The following is an 18288-nucleotide window of genomic DNA, read 5'->3' as shown; positions in this document are numbered from 1 at the left end:
TGTGTGGGTATGTATATAACTAATTTTCTCTGATAGAATCCCTACTTGCTCTGCATTGATTAATAATGTTGCTTTGTAGAGCCTTACAGTTACAAAGTCACCTCTGTAAAATGTAACACACAGAGACCAAAAAAATAAGGTGGAGTGTAATTTGCCATCTTTTTGTAATTTTCTGCCCCTCTCTGCTTCCTTCTCTCACATTTCTTTATTCTCTTTCCTGCATATATCTTTCCCTTCCTTTACTCGTCCCCTTCTTCCTTCTCTCTGTATAGAACTTGGATCTTCAAGTCACACCTAATACAGATGCAGTTAAAATGCCTCTGATTTAAGATATCCTTCTCATTTCCACCATCAGAATTCTGTCCTGAGGTAGGTTTCTTTCTTGCTCTGGGTTTCCACTTTTCACCAGGTCTCTACCTGGAGTCCTCAAATGGTAGTTATACTATAGTAGCATAGCACTTACAGTGCGTATGCACTTTCTACCAGCAAAATTGTCCTTTTGGAAGTATAGCTTATCCCATTACCTCTACTATCACGTCCTTCACTTTCCACAGCCTTAGCAAAATAAGCTGCACTGGTAAGTGTAGTTTTTTTCAAATATAATTGCATCTATACAGATGTGTCGATCAGGGATCACACCACCTCACATCCGACTGGTCCAGCTGTGCCAGCAAAAGGTTCTCAAGTGAACCTGGCCTCCAAACTGCATTTCTCTTTCTGATATGTAGAAACACTAGACTCCACCCTCGTTACAGGTGACCCCACCATCATTGTAGAGCCTCTTCACTTTGTATTTAACTGAATTGCTTTTATTTTGTTGTTACTTCTCAGAATGGCAACACAGCTTGCCAACCTGCCCTTCAGGTCACTGTAAATAAGTAGTTGATAACAAGCCTGCTTCTATGCAAATTTCAAAATGGATAAATGTATACTTCTATATTTGCAACACAAATAAAGATGCTAATAGTGGCTGCTTGATTCTCTCTGCCTTAAAGTTAATACCATCTAGATACAAAGGGAAAGAACTATGTCTTGCGAAATAGGGTCACTCCAGGGGATGGCCAAAGGAATTCTAAGGATTTATTAGCTGCTCTGGGGATGAGGATTTTCTCTCAGTTGCTGTTCACTGTTAGACTCTAAGATACTGAAGCAGATTTTCAGAGGCTAACACCTCAGTATCTCTTTCTGGAAGGCATCAGACTCAGTGGATGGAATTCAGATGTTGTTCTGATGTGTGCAGGTCACCAGGTCCAGCTGGCCCGTTACTTCAAATAACTGAGTCAGTTTAAGAGGTGCTTAACACGGAAATGTAACACACCTCCGAGTTCCTTCAAAGAAGCCATCCCTTTCAAAAGACACAATATTTCCTGCATTGAGCTCATTTTGAGTGCAAGTACATTCAAAATGACAGCACCTGATATGATACCAGTTAAGAAAACATCATCATTCATTGTTCTCACAGTACTAGAGAAAGATGCATTAGATCTACTATATTTTTATGTTGGGATGCATGCTTTTCCTTCAATAGGATGAGATGGGAGAACTTGCATATCAAAAAGACTCCTTAGATTAAGTAAAGAGCAATACTATATAAGCTCTGGTAGAATGTTGCCCAGAAGAGCCAATATAAAAATTTGCAATATAAAAACATTAAAAATACAAGCACATCCATAAAACATTTTCTCCCAGGACTAATCAACTCAAAAGGTGTCTAACAAAAAACCCTCAGAGAAATAATCCCTCAAAGGATTTCTCCATAGAGGAAGGGAAAAGAATCCACACATCAAGTATCATATAGCATGTATTTTTTTTTCAATCTCATTTATTTGGTAGCATACATACCTCAGAAAAACAAATGTTCAACCAATACAGTCAGAATGTCAAAAATGACCATGGTTGCCATTGCATTGTAGTGTTAAAAACAGGATGCACAGGGAAGGATGCAGGCCATTTGATCTCAGCATCTTTGTAACAAAACAACAGTAGTAGCAGTAGTAATAATACAAAAAAAATTAGCATGGGCCCTCTGAACTATTTCAGGGTTTGGTCCAACTCCCATATAATTATTTCCATTGACTTCAACAGAAATTGCATCAGGTCCTAAGCAAATTCTCCCCACCATATCACATTTTGAAAGGGACTTCAATTTGTACTTGCTTTCTTCAGGGGTTTATACAAATTACTGTTTCTAAATTCATTTGAAGTATCTCTTTGTTAATTTTTTTCTGTATTGCACCTTCCACCCACCTATCTCTCAAACGTTTATTAAAGAAGCCTCACACCTTCCCTGTGAGGGAGGTATTGTTCCCATTTTACAGATGGGGAAACTGAGCCGTAGAAGGGTTGCCCATGGCCATAGAACAAGTAGTAAAAATGGAAAATAATCTAGGAGACCTGGGAATAGCTTCTTAAAGAAATACAGGTGCTTCAACATGGAGCACTGCAGCACCTAACTATCCAGCACCTTGCTGCCTAGCTGAATTCATGGCCTCATGACAGGTTCCCAGGCTCCCTTTGCAATGCATGGGGAGAATGAAGCACCTTAGAGCAGGATCCAGAAAACCTAATTGCAACAATCAGGGCACTGGGCTGTGAGACTACAGGAAATGCTGAGATGTTTTAAGCCCTTCCCCTTCTAGACTTTAAGCACCTTACTCTAGGCTGCAGGGGAGAACCTAACTGGAGGTAAGTGCCTAGAGTAGCCATTCCTGAAGAGCGGCAATAGAGGGAGGTGGAGCTGATGTTGGTGACAGCACCATTATCACTATAATGTACTTTATTCCAGTCCTTGCTTCAGTAAACTCAGGTTTCCCCTTTGCCAGGAGAATGTCCTCATCACTGAGTTGTCTCACTGAAACCATGCAAAGCAGAACACCTTCAACAGGAAGGACTAAGAAAGCCCCATCCCAAAATACTCCATTGCCACATGATTCACCTTGAAAGTGGAAGATGAGTAAGGTTTTGAAACTGTAAGGTTGTGTTCTGCGCAGCACAAAGGCTTGAAGAATGACTACCGGTCAGGCCCTGCACGAGAGAGAGTTGGAGGAATGTCTATTTTGTAGACCGTGACAAGACTTGAGCATGATCTGTATGCTGAACAGTTCAGCACCATCAGAACCCAGGTGAGGGCTGGGGTAGCGCAGGTGCTAAAGCTCATGGTTGACAGCCCAGAGGTCACAAGTCCAAGGCCACAGCAGAAGCACTCACAGCACAGCCATCATATTCCAACAAATCTGCAAATTCTGCTAAATACTTTGTCACAAGAAAGAAGGATAGACTTAAGTGTTTCTGGGCATGCTTTAAGCAACCTGTACATGCCTGAAAAACAATACTGGCAAAAACTGAGGTTCCTAACAGACTCTTCTGCACAAGTCCTGAGATGAGCCAAAAAGGACAACCTTGCTACAACTGTCATATTGAACTGGACTTAGTTTCATAGCCCAGTGCCTCTTGTAGTAATGCTATTCTTTTTGTTGTCCTCTTCAACTAATTCACAGGCATGAATTACTTTCTATGCAGAACAGAAGTAGGAGAAATATTGTCCTAATTGTCTGAGGTTTTGCACTGCCAAACACCCTTTTTTGGCTAACAGCACTTTTGGGACCACTGTTTACATGTTGCCTTTCCTTGGTGGTTGGAAGTGTACAAATGTACAGTGGACCTAACAAACTCAAGAACTTGATCAACCTACCTCTGTTTCTCAAACTCTGTTCACAGAAAATTCATCACCAATTCTTTCTCCCCTAGAGCAACAGGTTGCATGGACCCCGCCTGCTGGTACGTATAGTAATAGAGAAAATAAGTTTAACTCTTATGCCAATTAAAACTAGACAAAATAGGGTACTAATAGATGTGCGTTAGGGAAAAGTTTTGCAATTGCAGGGAGATAAACCATGTGACCTAAAGTAGTTCTCTAATTTCTCTAGTTTTATTACATTTGCCTCCCCCACCCCATTAGGCTGTTTGAAAACAAAGGTACATTAAGGGGGTGTTCTGTAACTCATTCCAGTAAGAACTTTTGGATGCAAGTGGCAGAGAATTACTTGTATTTCCTAATCTATCACCCATTCTGTTTACTTACTGGCAGCAAAACTATCCATTTCTGGGTTGCAGGATAATAGGAAAACATTTTCTCTCATAACATTCACTATGGACCCATTTGCTACCTTACAGAATTTCACAATTTAGAGACTTCTGGAATAAAAGCATGCCTGCTTTCTGAATAAAGACCACTTTGGCTTGAAAAAGTCTAAGTTCCTTGAAATCCAGTCCTTTTTGAAGCAAACCTATATTTTTCAGATCAATAATAATTCTTTTCACTGAACACAAACCATGTGAAAAGTCCAAGTGAATAATTCACATAGAACAGGTTTAAGTTTACAATACTTAAAAAGGAAGTCAGATTTTAAGCCATTATTTGGTGAGAAATGTTGACAAATTTAATTGCTCCCAATGCTGTTCCTTAGTATGCGACTGTATGAGACTGAGCTCATTCATAACCGAGAAGGATAGCATTTTTAACACCAATTCTTTTTTCACTGTAATGAAAATAACTTTAACAATACTAAGTAGCCTCCAATCCCCAGTACACGAATCAGTGGCTTCCTTTAAAAGTTATCGTAAGCTTCTCAGCCCTGGTTCCAACCATCACACATACATGTAGCTATAAATGGTCTCATTTGCCCCATTTTGCAATGATTGCTGGTGTAGTGATTTCCTACTCAAGCATGCAACTACTTTCAGGTATTCCAAAAATTGCCAAAATCCCTTCCAATCTGGACTGTATTAACAAGAGTGACTTCTACTCCATTTATGTTGCTTAGCCACTTTTAAACTCTAAATCAAGTCTTAACAGCACAGACTTGTTCTGTGACTGAGTGTCACCTTGGAAACTGCACTGTCACATGGCTAAAATTAGAATTACATATGGGATGAACACAGGAGGCCAGATCCTATTCCACTTATTAGACACCTAAGTGGACTTACTGCCCAAATGCCATCCTATTCCATCCTGCTCAAGTCATGGGGAAAAGATTAACACAGAAGATGGATAAATCCTCACCTTCTTCTTGCTGTTTCTTGTGACTTAGTCTTAAGGCTAAGATAATGGCATGTTCCAAAAAGTAGGCACGTGAAAAGTTTTTCAAGGATTCAAATGAGGTGGAATAGGATCACACTTGGACACCTGTTAAGTGGAATATGATCTGGCCCAGGGATATTAAAGGTATGTGTATTGGGGATAGCACCTAGGAGCCCCAGTCATAGATCAGGGGACAGGACAGATCAATTAGATCTCTTCTCTAGCTAATGCTGTATCCTGCTTTCCAAAATGGCTGATACCTAATGCTTTAGAGAAAAAAATGCCTGTAAACCATCTCATCAGTTGTGCAATGCTATTTATGGAGAAACATTTATTTCCTGATCTCTGCCAGGCAGTCTATGTACTGAAGCACAGTGGGGTAAAAGGATGAATGGGACACCCAAAAGATGTGTCCCACATATGGGAGGAGCCAAAGCTTTGGTGTAAAGCAACATGCTGAGCACTGGGTTACTAGAATTTACAGGGATCCCATTTTGTCTCCAGAAATGCTTTGGAAAAAGAATTGTCCTCCAAACCCGTGGCTAAAAAGCTGCTACTATCCATCCAGTTACAAGAAGCCAGCATTGCATCACTGGCTTCTGCAACATCCTACCCAGTTGAAAAGTCAGCATTGTTAGAGGCAATGGGATATCGTGCTCCTACTGGAGTGCTTGTAATTTTTTTGAAAGGGATCTGAAAAAGGGGTCAGGATGTTCTCTGACAGAAATGCAGGTAAGGAGGAGGAGGGAGCAGAAATAAAAGTTAACAGCAGCTGTCATGTGCACATATTTATGCAGTCACCGCTAATAACCATCACACCCCTTGGCCCAGTGATTCCTAGACCTCACTTCCCACCTTGTATACCCCTGTAATGTAATATAGCAGCTGGGGCTGGACCTGCCTGATCTAGGGCATACACAGCAAGATGGGACTTGGAGGAAACAATCCAGCCATTCACTGGAGAATTCTGTTTATCCCTCACCACACCCCAAAGCAGCCTAGCCTTTGCGCTGGTTCATTAAATGGCAATTTAGTCACTGTGGCAGATCTGACACCAGAGTCACTCTGATCTACTATACAAACTTCCTGGACTCATACTGGTTTGGTTCCTGAGTTTGGAGACTGCTGAGGACCAATATGAAGTTAGTAAGATGCACTGAGGACCAATCCCAAGTCACTCTGTTTCACAGAGGGCCGTGCAGAGACATTTTGATCATTTAGTCTGGTTCTGAAAGCAGCTCCCTCTGCAATGCAATAACCCAAGAGTTTGAAGGGAGTTTAAGAGGCCTCCCTTTAACTGGCAGATCCCAGTACAGTGGTAGGTTAGAAAGCAGCTCTGTGAGTTTGTGCCAGTCTTCTCATCTTTCGGTGATACTTTCCAAGATATCAATCAAATTGTCCAATCCCAACAAGTACCCATCCTCCCGGTTGCCTTCCTGCCAGGGGATCCTGTGGTCCAAAGTCTGCCCATCGGGAAGAAGGGTGGTCTTTCCAAAATCAATCAGCCACACATTGGCATTCCTGTTGCTATCATGCACAAAGAGTAGTGAACTTCCAATGACCTGCAGGACAGAAATCAGGTGGATATGATCAAAAAGTTATTAACATCTCCCCCAGTCTTCTAATCTACCCTGCCAAGAGCAAGTCACTGTGACCTGCAGCCACACAGACTGCTGGGCTGCTTTGCCTGTACATTGATAACCTGTGGTCCAAGCTGCTCAAAACAACATGCCTGCACTGTCCAGAAATAAGAATGAAGGGTGAAAGAAACCCCAGCAAAGAAGTAATTCTTCAGCTCACTGGCACTGTGGCTTAATTAGGTGGATTCATGAGAGAACAGCAATTACTTTTGAAGAGAAACTGCAGTCCAAATCAAAGAGCAAGTAGAAAAAAAAAAACTGCCAGTGGTTAAGCACAAAATTATGACCAATATAAAACAAGCAGTCACATCTCTAAGCTGAAACTGTAGTAATGAATCTGACACTGTGTCCGTCCCAGTAACATTACTTTTTCTGCAGCAATGCCAGATAAGCTAAGAAACTTGCGCCGATCAACCATGTGAAAATCAGAACTGGGCACTATATCTGTACCACCCACCAGCACCCCTACAATGACTCCCAAAGGAGCAAGACAAGAATAGCTGTATGAAGCCAAAGATAGTATGCCATCCCCTACAGTGACTTCTGCCAAGTGGAACTGGGACTAAAAGATTTGTCCCCTCTCAACCTAGATGATATGAGGAAGAAGAATTTGTGGTCATGTGTAGTTCACGTGCATTAGTTTCTTCCTCTTAAATACTTTCCCTATACCTCTCTCTAGCCAGCAGATTATTCTGAATGGGCAGTTGAATGGTAAGCTGAGGCAGCCACGAGTCGCATACAGTGTGCATTCACCTACAGCTCACCTCATGTCGTTTAAAGAAGTCTGAGGACTCAAGGATAGTGCGGATTTCATGCAGACGTCTGAGGTATTTTTTCTGGAAGAAGAGGGATAAAATGCAGGCATTTAGGTCAGGGGTAGAGAACGATATTCTGTTTCCATGGGTTGTCATCATGACTTTTTATTCTAAGGCAGACATACTTCAGATTGACAGATACATCATTTGAAAACTACTCTAAACAATATATTTGATAAGTTGCCCATTCTTAAAAGGAGACAGTGTGGAAAGACAGGACTGCCTGGCCTCAAATAAAGGTGTGTGTCAGAATCCCAACAAACTCATCTGCCTAGTTCTGAAAGAGGCAGTAGTCACCTGGCTAGAAAGTCAGGTTCTTGAGGCTTCTCTGGATCCCTCATTTCAGAAAGAGGGAAGGCTAGGCTCATGCAACTCCTTTCTTTTCACCGTGAAAAGACCATGAAATGAAATCTATGAAATAATGAAATCAGACTGCATCAGGGCAGGATGAATACGGGGAAATTTGAAGCCTGTTGAACTTATCAAATGGCCTAGCACTTCTGATAACTAGGAAAAATGCACCTCAAATGCTGTCCCGTTTCCAGGCATACTGACTCTGAAGTGCAGGCATTTCCCTGGGATGACCACTGCATGGCAGGGGAATGTAGTAGCATCCTTTGAAGTTCCCAAGCCATAACAGAGGTTATGAGGCTATACGAAGACCACGTCACAGGCCAGAAGAAGAGAGGCTGATATTGTCCTTGAGAGTGAGAGTACAGAGTTGCTTCTTAAGCTATATCTCACCCATGGAAGCACAACACACCATCAAGCTTCATCTTCTCCCCTTTTACTGGCTTTATTTTCTTTACATTTAGTTTGCAAATCAGAGTGGTTTGTTACTGCACCAACACCCTGCATTACAGTCCACCTTGCTTGGCAGCACTGGGCAAAATACATGCTTGCCTTGCTTTCTGCTGACTCAAAGTGTTTATGGTGAAAATGCTCAGTCATTACCAGCCACAACTGCTGTAAGATCATCTCTCCCAGTCATTTCCCACAAGCCCAACAATTCCCCATCTCCACTCCACTTGTGTAATCACCTTTCTCCCCTGAAAGCTTCAAGGGGATCTTGTCTACTGGAGGGAGCTGTGGTCACATGTCAGCAAGGGGGCTGAATTGACCAGGTACTAGTACTTCTCAGAGGTCAAGACTTACCAGTATTACTGTGTTGCCTTCAATGAATTCCATGAAAACCTGGAAAACTTGCTCCCGTGTCTTGGTCGTTTTGAAGTTTGTGTTACAAGTCCCATCAGCCCTCTGCACAAAAAACAAACCAAGAGAGGGGTTTATACTGCATGCCTCAGTCATCTGAGTAATGAATCTCCTGAATCATCAACAGCTCGGTTTCTCTCTCATTAATCAACAAGTGGGTGGCTGAGCCGGAAGAGCGAAGATAAATCAAGCAAGAGCTGGAGGGGTGGAGACCGAAAGGCAGACTGAAGGCATTTGAACAGTGCTTGGTTTCCTGTTGACTGTGGTTTCAAAAGACCTCTCAAATATCACTAGCCTGGGCAAAGGTTTTCCCTCTCACTTCATGAGCGACTGAAACCTGCAACATGTGAAGGGATGACTGTGGGGACTTCTTTGGCTGCATTCACTTCTAGGCAGACACAAGTATCCCCAATACCTGTGTGAATGTCTGGGGGGAGGACAGAGAGGGGTGCAAGGAGAGGAACATCCTGTGGGCTCTCAAACCTGACCTGGGTTAACCCATCTCTCAGTGGAGAAACCACCGGCCTGTGGGTCAGGTCTTTCATTCCCCAATAAAACACCCCCTAATATTAGTGTGTCCTAGAGTCACAGAACCAAGAATTTTTTTGCAGATAATAAAAGCTTGTGTTTGGAAGTATCTGTGCATCAGACACTGTCACTGTACAGTGTGTGTGCAATTTTGCAAGGTAAAAGGTGTGCATGCATGTATTTAATTGGGTCCTGGTGAAAACTTGGATTATCTAGGTGTTTGAGATGCAATAGCTCATGACAATGTGAGAGATGTGCCTGTTTGTTTTTGGTGTACATATATGAGAAGGCTGTGAAAGTCCAAACATATGTTGACACACAATGGGCATGTGCATTTCTGTGTGCGTTTCAACATGTCATCATGTCCATGTGACATGAATATATATGTTAAGGGCATACATGCATGACACAGGATGACAGCAGTAGGTAGCAGCTTATTTTTACATAATAAAGGGCTGAGTCCGTCTGCCAGTCTGCAATGCTCTTGAAGCACACTGATTGGTTAGTGAAACAACTAGTGCAGAGCACCGCCATGACAGTGGGGACAGGGCAGGAGGGGTGAGGGTGGGCAAGGCCAGCACCCCGCGCTGCCACTGCCACTGCCTCCGAGTAGGGCCATGGAGGGGGGTGAGGCCAACAGCGCTGGAGGCAGCAACAGCACAGGGTGCTTGCAGAGGGGGACAGAGGGGATGGTGGAGCAAACTTCCCACCCCCCTGCTCCTCGGAGGCACCAGCATGGGGTTGTGGGTGGCAGTGTCCCCCCCAGTGATTCTTGACATGCAGTTGTCTAGTACTTGTATTAAATGCTGCAGTGTTACCAAAGCAGATCTCTAGTATTAATCCAACAAAATTCATCATTTCCATTATAGGAGTAGATCAGCCACACACAGAAAGTATGTCTTCTCCCTACAAGATAAAGTTATTGCACTAAGACTGTATACAATTCTGCTCTAAGCAGGTACACCATTTACATTACAGCCAAATTTGGCCCAACTAATACTGCAAAGTTTTCAGGATTATCATGCAGGGGAGTTAACTGACTGTATGGCACAGCTATGCATAACACCCTCCCACTTAACAGACTATCTTGCAACAGAATAAACTGACTTTATCCCAAGACTGTGTTAGTCTGATAAGACATGTGTAAGTTATGCAAGGGAAGTATAGGACGTAGGCAGTTGGATTTAGAAACCATTTGAAGTGCTGTACCAATGTGGTGCACAAATATGTAGGGAGAGGTTTTGAATTTCAGACTGCTGTCTAAACAGTATGCTAGCTGTATATGCTTGGACTCCCATGGCACCAGCAAAATACCAGTGGAAGGAAGTTTACTAAGAAAATGCATACACTTTTCATCTTATCTTACATAGCTGCTCTGTTCTTACTATTTCAATACACAAGTTACCTGGTTCCCTTATCTTTTAGAAATGCCTTTATGATTGTGCTGCCCTGAAGCAATTAGCTGAGGAATGCCAACTGTGATTACTGCCTTTCTGCTTTCTTTAAGTACACGTCCACCTCTGAGTTATAGTGCACTCTCTTCAAGTGCATAGCAGGACTGAAAAAAAGCTTTGCACTAACCCAGAATATGCACTCATGAACTAACAGCAACAGCTTGCGCTAACCTTTTTGCACCTCATTGAGGCTCCTTACCTTGTTTCTCAGGGTCCTTACCCCTCTCTTACACCTGGAATTTGACAGAAACTAGGCAGTTCTGGGATGCTTTTGAAGACTTGAAATTGAAGGGTCCTAGTTTTACCATTTATTCAGTTAAGTGGAGTAATGTTGCATTATTCAGTTAAATTAATTCTCCACGTATCCAATGCGCACATAAGTAGAGTATACTAAAGACCAGGCCTGCTATTAAATAACATCAGCACAAGCTCTGAATATGCCTATGCAGCTGCACTGACTTCCCTTAGCATCCTTCTCCCTGGTTGTAGTGCAACACACAGCTTAAAACCCATGCAGAGCTGTGCTGGGACCAGGTATGTGAAAACTGTGTCTGCACCGCTGACAGTTTTCCCAGCTCCCCCCACCCTGGCTGCAGCGTGGGCACAGCTGGAAGCTGCCCAGCCCCAGAGAAGCTCTCCACTGGCTGGAAGCTGTGCTCACACCACAACAGAGGGGAGGGAACAGAAGGAAGAAACAACAGTGGTGCATTTGCCTGGCCCTGGCACAGCTTCCCATGGTCTCAGATGCTAAACCCACACCCCTACTAGGGACTTAGAATGGGGTGGGGGAAAACAGCAGCAGCACAGGCACAGCTCTCGGCTGCGTGGACTTGGTGCGGGCACAGGGAATGCCCTCTGCCACTGACGTGCTGCCAAAACCACCCAGCCCATGTCAGACTAGGGCCAGGAGGGAAGGGAGAAGTGGCAGCAGTGCAGGTGCAGCTGAAAGCTGCTCAGTCCCAGCACAGCTTCTCAGTGCCTGGCCTGGTGTGAGCATAGCTGCTGACACAGGCAAAGCCTTCCAGCTCTGCAGGCTGGATCCAGCCTGTAGGCTGTATGTTGCCAACCCCTGCATTACACTAACAGAGAAACCATTAATTCTAAAGCTAATCACAGGGCTCCAACTCTGATAAGCCTCTTGGTTTCTGAGGTTTCCAGACTCAGAGATTGAGTGTCACATGGTCTAAGGTAACTAAATAGGCTCCACCTGCCTCTTGTGCAAGAACCATGCAAGACAAATGCAGTACAACAGAATTAACTGACAAAGGGCAAAATTAACTCAGACTTACACTTTTTCCTGCATATGGCGTGGGGAAATGAAAGCGACTGAAACAGATTAGAGAGAAGCAGGGCTGGAAGGGACCTCCAGAGGTCATCTAGCCCAACCCCCTCCCTCAGACAGGGTCATCTGTATCCAAACCATCCTATACAAATCCATAATCTAATCTCTTAGCAAAGTTACACAATCAACCCTGACAACACAAGACATAAGGAACTGAAGGAGTTAAACCAAATTATTTCTGTATTGAGACAAAGGTTATTTTATTGAGCGATGGTCTCTGACCAACCACTAGATGGCAAAACTAGTTCTTTATGCACCCTATAGGCTCGCCTTCCAAAATGAGGACCTATGCAGCTAGATTTCACTAAACTGAGGATACAAAAAACTGTAACTGCTCCATTAAAAACAAGACAAGGATGTCACATGACGGACAAGTGCTTCATATGACCAGGCTGCACTTCTATATAATGCTTACAACCAGAAATGCCTAGAGGTCATAGCATCGGAATGACTGCTTGGTGACCTGACTCGACTGTAAATAGGGATTCAGACAACTCATCTCACTTCTCTGCCTCAGTTTTTTTTAAAAGGGGCCCACTGAGGTACCTACCTCAGAGGACTGTCATGAAGATAAAAGGAAGGTGGAACGCACTGAACATTTTACAGACCCATCTAAATGCTCGATATTCTAGATCAGATGTAGGCACTGCCCTGCTCCAGGAGAAACTCCAGGCAACATTATGCAGACTCTATTAAGGAGGTAAAGTACTCCTCCTCTCTTCCCTTAAACACACCCGCACACACATAAGAACAGACTGCCTAGGGAAGTTGTGGATTCTCCATCACTGAAGGTGTTCAAGAAGCAGTTGGACAGCCATGGGCAGGGATGATCTACACACAGCTATACCTGTGTTCTGTTATGGGTGTTTCCCATGCTTCTGGGCTTTGCTAGTTGTCCCCATCCCCCATTTTCTGCTACATGTCAGGGTGTTTTTAAACCTTCCTCAGAGGCATTGGTTGTAGGCTACAGCCAAGGCTGGAGCCCAACTGGGATGCATCAGTGCTCCTACTGGGAACAAAGTTGGAGGTTGCTAGCTAGAGGAGCCTTGCCCCTCTGCTCAGGGACAGACCGACTGCCATATTTGGGGTCAGGAAGGAATTTTACCCCATGGTCAAAATGGTATGGACTGTGAGGATTCAGGCCTTCTTCTGCAGCAGGGAGTGTGGCCTTCTATCTACGATCTCTTGAGCACGTATCGACAATATTTCATATACACAGGACATTGGCTGCTAAAGGACATTGCCTGCTTTACCTGTGGCAACTTAGGGTGTTAGGTCTGTGTCATCAGGGTTGACAGTAGTCTTATGCAGAGTTTAGATTATGCATTGTATAGGACAGTTTGGATAGAGATGATCCTGCTTCAGGCAGGAGGGCTGGACAAGATGACCTCTGCAGGTCCCTTCCATAGCTACTTCTGCATGATTCTACAAAATCAGCCAGCAAGATGTTTAAGAACTAACTCCAGGAGCAAACTGAGCCTCCCCTTTGATTCCCTGTGCAGAGGAACAGCAACTATGCAGCCCCTTGCTCCCACAGTTCCAGTCATATACAAAGGTCCAGTATAAGCACCATCACATATCATATGTCGTGACCAAAATGCACTGGACAGTTGGTATCTCTGCAGATATGACATGTACAAAAATGGTATCACTTGCATCCCAGAGAACTAAAGACCAAGTTTCAAATGGGAATTGGGAGAATTTTTTTCAAATAAGTAAGATGCAATTCAATAAGAACAAGTACATGGTATCGCAATCAGAAACAGTCAACAGTACTAATAAAAAACAGGGAAATGGCTTATTGGGAAGCAGCTCCTCAGGAAAAAAACAACAGGAATTATAGTGGGTCACAAACTGCATACAGGTTAGTAGCAACCTGTGGCAAAAAAGCAAACATACGGGAATACCTAAACAAAAAAGATAGAGAGTAATCAATGCATTCTACTCTGTGCTGGTAAGGCCTCAGCTAGAGCACGGCATTCAGTTTTGGACACCACACTTCAACAAAGATATAGATCAATCAGAGAAATTCCAGATGAAGCAACAAAAACTGATTACAGATCTAAGTAGTACGATTTATGAGGGAAGCCTGGAAGAATTTGGCTCGTTTATCCTCAAGAAAAAGACTAGGGAAGACTTTTGTTGCGTCTTCAAATATGTAAGATGGCTGCAAAAAGGAAAATACTAAACTGTTCTCTAGGTTCACTGGGGACAGGACAAATAAGGGGCTTAAATTGCAGCAAGGGACATTTTGGATTGATATTTAAGCCCTTGAACAGATTAATTAGGGCAGCTGTATAATTTCAATCACTGAAGGTTTTTAAGAACAGGTTAGACAAACCTGTCAGGAGTCCATTTAGGTTTGGCTGATCCTGCCTTAGGGCATCAAGATGGACAAAGTGACCTCTCAAGGTCCCTCCTTAACCCATTTTTCAAGACAACTGGCAACATTATTAAATGCCAAGTGGTAAAAGGTTAATCACAAAGAATTTAAACTCATAAAAAGCATCTGAGAAGAGATGCAAGTCCCAGAATTTCCCCCCAGTAATCAAGTGCACAAACCCTACATCAAGAGAAGAATCCACCACCAAGTCATTTCTGAAGGAGCATACTCAGTCCTAAGCCAGTTGGGCAGAGCAGTGTGGAAAAGCCTACCACTGCACAAGCTGGGGGCTTAATCAGGGTAGACTGTGAATGTAGAAGGAAGAAAGCACTGGCAAGAAATAGAAAAAATGGGTAGTTAAAAGGACTTTATCATGCCCTTTTGTTTTTGTTTATTCATCCTTCATCCACCTAGGCTTCAAAAGCCAAAGCAGGATTACACCAGAAATCCCACTTACATTATCTTAGCTAAACACATGAAATCTATAAACTGCTGTACAGTGGGGACATGATTTGGTAAATGTCCTGGAGTCAAACTGTACAGCAGAGGGTGATAAACCCTGATAGACAGTGACCATCTCACCATGAAGAGTCATTTACATGTTACCTTAACATTTTTAAAAATAAATTGTCAGTGTTCATGTGAGGTACAAGATTGAGCATCCATGTGCCATGCAGAAGACAGCCATCACATCAGACCATACTTGACCATAGGAAAGAATCCAAAGTAGTCCAGAAAACTAGTTCAACCTCAGAAGAAATCAGTCTATACCAGCTGGATGAGGAAAATGGCAGAGGCCTGCCTCTGGGTCCACTCTTAAGTAACTCAGCCAGATATTGCCAGTATCTGGAGGCCAGGAAGGAACCTTGTTCTGAAGCTACGCATCTGATACTCCTGCAGGGTATAAGTAGGGCAAACATGATGGCTTGAGGACCTGACAGTGTAGATTGCCTGGGTTCTTCTATGACTCTAAAGTAACATAATGGCCTATATGGATGAACACCTGCTTGTCTCAGGGAAGGAGAGGGATGTGTTACAGCTGTGCCAAACATATTCACCTTTGCAGCTCTGGGTCTATTCTGGTTTCCCTTCCAATACCTAACACCTTCAATTTCTGAAGAAGGGGACACCCAGATTCCAAGAAAGCTATATCACGTCCTGCTAATATTTTCCAATTGCATTGGCAACATGGGAAGAACTGCTTCCCTCTAATTTGCTCAGAATAAAGCAGTATGCTTTCAGGATGGCTTGTGGGAGAAGGTAATTGCTGTGCAGCAAGGGAAGACAGCAGTCCATCAGTTCAGAATTCCCCCACACTTTGATTTCACTTTCATTCCGTTTACAGTGCAGAGCTATCTGGTTTCACTTTATAAAGTTCCTGTTGTTGTTCACAGTGTGGTTAATGTGCTTCTAGTGGGTTTGGTGTTTTTCACGTCTCATGGTGCTTTTCTTATATCTACCAGAGAAGCTAAAAAGCCACAAAAGAAAAAAAGAAAAAAAACCCAGTATGACTCCAGCTAGTAGTCTCACTTTATCTCTTTAGCAACCAGGCTGATGCTGCATAACAACATGTTGATTAACCATCAGAGCAGGCAAAAAGCTGAGTCTGCTCACCTTAATCCCTTCAACCCTGAAGCCCAGGTTGGCACTGGAGCTGATGGTCTCCCTCCACTGCATGTAACGAGGCTTGGTCACAGCATGCTGTGCATTCTCCTCAGCTGTGGGTGCAAGAGGGTCCACTTCAATCATTTTCTTGTACATGTCCTTACGGAGCTTTGGCTTTTCACGAGCTTTAGCCAACTCTTCCTCTAGGTATGTCCTGCAAAAACATCAGAGGGAGCAAGACTGATAACTCCCTGCACACATATGAGAAAGCTAAGAATTATCATCACCCCCATTTTAGAGAGAGGGAAACTGAGAAACAAGGACCAAATGACTTGCCCAACGTTACTTAACGAGTCAATGGCAGACTCTATAATGCCAATTCTCAGTCCTTGCTCTTACTGTTGCCTTCTAACTACAACTTTCATCTCCTGCTTATACTGTGGGATAAATGCTCGATTTCAATTCTGCACCATGACACAGGATGGTCTTATCACAGCAAATCTCAGACAGATCAAATGCAATAGCACCAAGAAGGGATAAGTCTAATAGAACCTGAAAACTAGGGGTATGCAAAGCAGGCAGTACAGGTGACCCTCACCATTCACAGGGGATACATTCTTGTGATCCCTGCAAATGGCAAAATCCACAAATAAGGTACTGTGTTCATGAATGCAGTGCCCCTGGTGGCTGGGGTGGGGGGCGGGCACTGCTCCAGCAGCAACAGTGGGAGTGCAGCAGCAGGAGCCTGGCAGCAGTAAGCACTGAGGAGCTCCTGTAAGCGTATAGAGTGTATTTAAAATGCGGGTTTGGAATTCGCAAATATCTGAAACCGCAAATGCCGAACCCGTGAATAGTGAGGGTTTCTTATATTTGATTTGGATTTGGCCCAATTCAGGGGACCGCGATTTGATTCACTGATTTGGTTCATTGTCCCAATTTGATTCAGCTGAATCTGAAGATTTGATTCTGATTCAGAGAATCAATGATTTGGCCATAGACACAGCTTTTTATGTTGTTTCTATGTATCTTGAGCTACCAGGTGTGGCTCGTGAATGCTACAATGGGGGGGCAGATGGAGCATCCCACAGGAGCATGCTCGGCACCAGATCCGGCAGTGGCCAGGAAGCCTCCAATTTGATTCGGAGAGATTAATGGGTCTCCTGATTTGATTCGGATTCAGAGATTTGGTCACCGAAATTGGGCCAAATCTCCTCCAAATCGAATCAGCAACCGAAGCTTCACACAGCCCTGATGAAAACCTCTCTCAGCTCAGAGTCACAGTTGGTTTTCCAGGCCTCTGAAGCCAGCTGAGGCTGTACATTTCAAACAGCATGTAGAAAAAGCCCTGCAGCTAATTTCCAAACTCCACCTGTAAACTATGTTCAGCATGAGGGAGTTGCCACTTACTGTTGATCAAGAAGTTATTCAAAATAGGACTGTGAATGACCTCGATGCCTCAGTGGATATTCTGAGCTGTCCTCGCCCTCAGCACTCCTTAAATATGTCCAGGGGCTGTGTGTTTTGGGCTTGACTCCTCCTTCAAGGGGGTGGCATAAGTCTCCCCCTTCTTTATTGTGGGCAGGTTTGCACTAGATGTCTTTACCTCAAGGTAACACATTAACAGCTTCCTTGAGGTACTTAACCTGCTTGTGAAGGCTGACATACACTGCCCATGTGTTAGATACCTCAGTTTACAGATAATCCAATAACTCAAGGAGAAAAAGTTGAGCAAAGATGAGCTCATGGAGGAAATGATTAACAATGTCATCTACATCATTGCCACGGAGCATCTGAGTAAGCCCTAGTTCACAACTCCCAGATCTATTGATCCAAGTTCTCCGCAGACCATCTATTTATTATCAACATATGGCTCACATTTTTGAGGCTTTCTTCATAACACAAAAAACAAAAAAACTACTTTTTTAATACACAAGCTGATATTCTGAAGAACATGGCAAGCAGCAGCAGAAGTACCAGGATGGCAAAGGGATTCATGCTAGTGATCTCTGAGCCTTGGGGCTGGCTAATGAGCGTCTGCCACAGCAGGAATCATTGCAGTCACTGGACTCATTTGAGCTCTGGAAATGGACTGCCACGTTGTTTGTTAGTTACTCATGTTTGAGGAAGGGAATTTTACTCTTCGTTTTCTCAATGACTGTGTTCTCAAAGATTAATGAATTGACAGTGACTCAGGCACATTTTTTTTTTTTTTTTTTTTTTTTTTTTTTT

General features: G+C 43.4%; 1 protein-coding gene across 1 annotated transcript in view; it reads right to left on the bottom strand.

Annotated features, from left to right (window-relative positions):
* Positions 1–1813: 1813 nt before the first annotated feature.
* ITPKA (inositol-trisphosphate 3-kinase A) overlaps positions 1814–18288 on the bottom strand; it is a gene marked incomplete at its 5' end in the record, with an annotated part of 71312 nt that continues 54837 nt past the window's right edge. The window contains 4 exons of the mRNA XM_019519933.1: positions 1814–6642; positions 7485–7556; positions 8691–8792; positions 16069–16273. Coding sequence (XP_019375478.1) covers positions 6439–6642; positions 7485–7556; positions 8691–8792; positions 16069–16273 — 583 coding nt within the window. The remainder of the gene's footprint in view (positions 6643–7484; positions 7557–8690; positions 8793–16068; positions 16274–18288) is intronic.

This window comes from Gavialis gangeticus, unplaced genomic scaffold (genome assembly GCF_001723915.1).
Source record: "Gavialis gangeticus isolate Ggan-Ray unplaced genomic scaffold, GavGan_comp1, whole genome shotgun sequence".
Classification (NCBI taxonomy): Eukaryota; Metazoa; Chordata; order Crocodylia; family Gavialidae; genus Gavialis; species Gavialis gangeticus.
Note: the sequence above shows the minus strand (reverse complement) of the source record. Positions and strands in the feature narration are given on the sequence as shown.